The sequence below is a fragment of the Megascapheus bottae genome, chromosome 11 (assembly GCF_031878675.1).
Source record: "Megascapheus bottae isolate mThoBot1 chromosome 11, mThoBot2.hap1, whole genome shotgun sequence".
In the NCBI taxonomy this organism is placed as follows: Eukaryota; Metazoa; Chordata; class Mammalia; order Rodentia; family Geomyidae; genus Megascapheus; species Megascapheus bottae.
Genome location: NC_143519.1, coordinates 910,806 through 913,553, shown reverse-complemented (window position 1 = coordinate 913,553; position 2,748 = coordinate 910,806). Strand labels below are relative to the sequence as shown.

At 70.6% G+C, this 2,748-nt stretch overlaps 1 protein-coding gene across 1 annotated transcript in view; it reads left to right on the top strand.

The window, feature by feature from the left end:
• The window catches only part of F7 (coagulation factor VII), a 7,529-nt gene extending 4,781 nt beyond the window's left edge, over positions 1-2,748 (top strand). Inside the window, exons 4-7 of the mRNA XM_090342449.1 lie at positions 1-26; positions 427-533; positions 634-757; positions 1,777-2,748. The exon at positions 1-26 is cut by the window's left edge and continues 115 nt beyond it. Of these exons, the coding sequence (XP_090198575.1) occupies positions 1-26; positions 427-533; positions 634-757; positions 1,777-2,369 (850 nt within the window). The 3' untranslated portion in view covers positions 2,370-2,748. The remainder of the gene's footprint in view (positions 27-426; positions 534-633; positions 758-1,776) is intronic.

Below are 2,748 nucleotides of genomic sequence, written 5' to 3'. Positions count from 1 at the left end.
CGACGGGGCCTCCTGCGCGCCCGCAGGTAACGCGGGGGGGGGGGGGGGGGGGGGTTGGAGGAGGGGGGCGGACACCGCCGGGCAGCCGCCAGAGGGGCTGGAGGGCCTGCGAGCGGGGAGCGGCCAGAGGGGCTGGCAGGCCGGGAGCCAAGCCCCGCGCCAAGCCCCGCCCTCAGCGCCAAGCCCCGCCCCAAGCCCTGGCCATGCCCTGCGCCATGCCCCGCCCTCGCGCCAAGCCCCGCGCCAAGCCCCGCCCTCAGCGCCAAGCCCCGCCCCAAGCCCTGGCCATGCCCTGCGCCAAGCCCCGCCCCCGCGCCCCGCCCCGCGCCCCGCCCCGCGCCCCGCCTTCCACGCCAAGCCCCACCCCACCCCCTGGCCACGCCCCGCGCCCCGCCCCGCCCCCAGCCCCGCTCGCCCCTCTCACAGTGGAATACCCGTGTGGGAAGATGCCGGTTCTGGAGAAAAGAATCCCCGGGCCCCAGGGCCGGATCGTGGGAGGCCGGGTGTGCCCGAAGGGGGAGTGCCCGTGGCAGGTGAGGCCCGGCGTCCAGCCCCCGCCCGCCCGCCCGCCCGCCCGCCGCGGGGAGGGCCGCCCCGACGCCCCCACGCCCTGTCCCCCTGTCCGCGCCCCAGGCCGTCCTGCTGGCGAGGGGACAGCTGCTGTGCGGGGCCGTCCTGCTGAGCCCCAGCTGGCTGGTGTCCGCCGCCCACTGCTTCGACAAGATCCAGAGCTGGAGGAACGTGTCTGCGGTGCTGGGTAGGTCAGCGCCCGGGAGGGGGCTCCGTGGAGACCTGAGACGCCCTGGGCTGCCGCTGCACCCCTGCTGCACCCCTGCTGCACCCAGCTGCACCCCTGTTCTACCCCTGCTGCACCCCTGCTCTACCCCTGCTGCACCCCTGCTCTACCCCTGCTGCACCCCTGCTGCACCCCTGCTGCACCCCTGTTCTACCCCTGCTGCAGCCCTGCTGCACCCAGCTGCACCCCTGCTCTACCCCTGATGCACCCCTGCTGCACCCAGCTGCACCCCTGTTCTACCCCTGCTGCACCCCTGCTCTACCCCTGCTGCATCCCTGCTGCACCCAGCTGCACCCCTGCTCTACCCCTGATGCACCCCTGCTGCACTCAGCTGCACCCCTGCTGCCCGCCCTGCTCTACCCCTGTTCTATCCCTGCTGCACCCCTGCTGCACCCCTGCCCGCCCTGCTGCACCCCTGCTGCACCCCTGCTCTACCCCTGCCCGCCCTGCTGCACCCCTGCTCTACTCCTGCTGCACCTCTGCTTTACCCCCACCCCGCCCTCCCCCTTTCTGCTGCACCCATACCCTACTTGTCTCCCTCAAGCTCCCCTGGAAACACAGGGGCTGGGCTTCTGCTCGGGCTTATGCACAGATTAGAATGCTGAAAAGGCCAGGGAAGCACACCCCTCCTCACCCCTCCTCACCTACCCACCTGGCCCCTCCTCACCTCCTTTCCCCCACACCCTTCCCCACAACCCCCCAGACACACACACCCGTACCCCGCCCCTCCTCACTCCCCCCCCAACACCAGTTCTTTGCTCTCCTGGTGTGAGCAGTGCTCCACACACTGCCAGGAAGCTCTGGGGGGATCTGGGGGTGGGCTCCAAACCCCTGCAGGATCTAGACACACAAGTGGCGACAGCTGGACCTCTGGACACGGCCTGTGGACACCTTCAGCCACCCCGGGATTCAGCCACCGTGGGGTCGTGGGGGCCCCGGCTGCCGTGGGGGTCTTGGGCCTGACCAGGCTGCTTCCCCAGGGGAGCACGACCTCAGCGAGGAGGAGGGGACGGAGCAGGCACGGCGGGTGGCCCAGCTCATCATTCCCAGCCAGTACGCCGTGGGCAGGACGGACCACGACATCGCCCTGCTGCGTCTGCACAGGCCCGTGGTCCTCACCGACTACGTGGTGCCCCTGTGCCTGCCCGAGCGGGCCTTCTCCGAGCGCACGCTGGCCAGCATCCGCTTCTCGTGGGTCAGCGGCTGGGGCCAGCTGCTGGACCGCGGGGCCACCACCCTGGAGCTCATGGCCGTGGATGTGCCGCGCATGCTGACCCAGGACTGCCTGGAGCGGGCGCAGAAGACGCCCGAGAGCCCTGAGCTCACGGAGAACATGTTCTGTGCCGGCTACCTGGACGGCAGCAAGGACTCGTGCAAGGGCGACAGCGGGGGCCCACATGCCACGCACTACCGTGGCACGTGGTACCTGACGGGCATCGTGAGCTGGGGCGAGGGCTGTGCAGCCGTGGGCCACGTCGGGGTGTACACCAGGGTCTCCCGGTACACCGAGTGGCTGACCAGGCTCATGAGCTCCAAGCCCCAGCCGGGCATCCTGCGAGTTCCCCTGTCCTAGCGTCCTGGGCGGCCAGCGGCCCTGCGCAGGGAGGGGCCTGGCACGGCTGCCAGAGGGGCCACCGGGGTCGGGGGGGCCTGGGGCCAGAGGGCCGAGGATGAGTTCTGATTGAGAGACCAGGCAGCCATGGCTGAGCGCACGGGAGAGGAGACCGGGCAGAGCGGCTTCCGGCAGCGGGTCCTTCCTGAGGTGCTCTGCCAGCCCTGCTGGAAACGGGAGGAGGCACACGCGCGCGCGCACACACACACACACACACACACACACACACACACACGCACACACACGGATGCACACTTTCTCCCAAGGCTGTTCTGCACTGGGGTTGCGTCCCCTTTTGTGGAAGTGTGGCGCCCTCGCTTCTAATAAAGGCCAGGCAGCA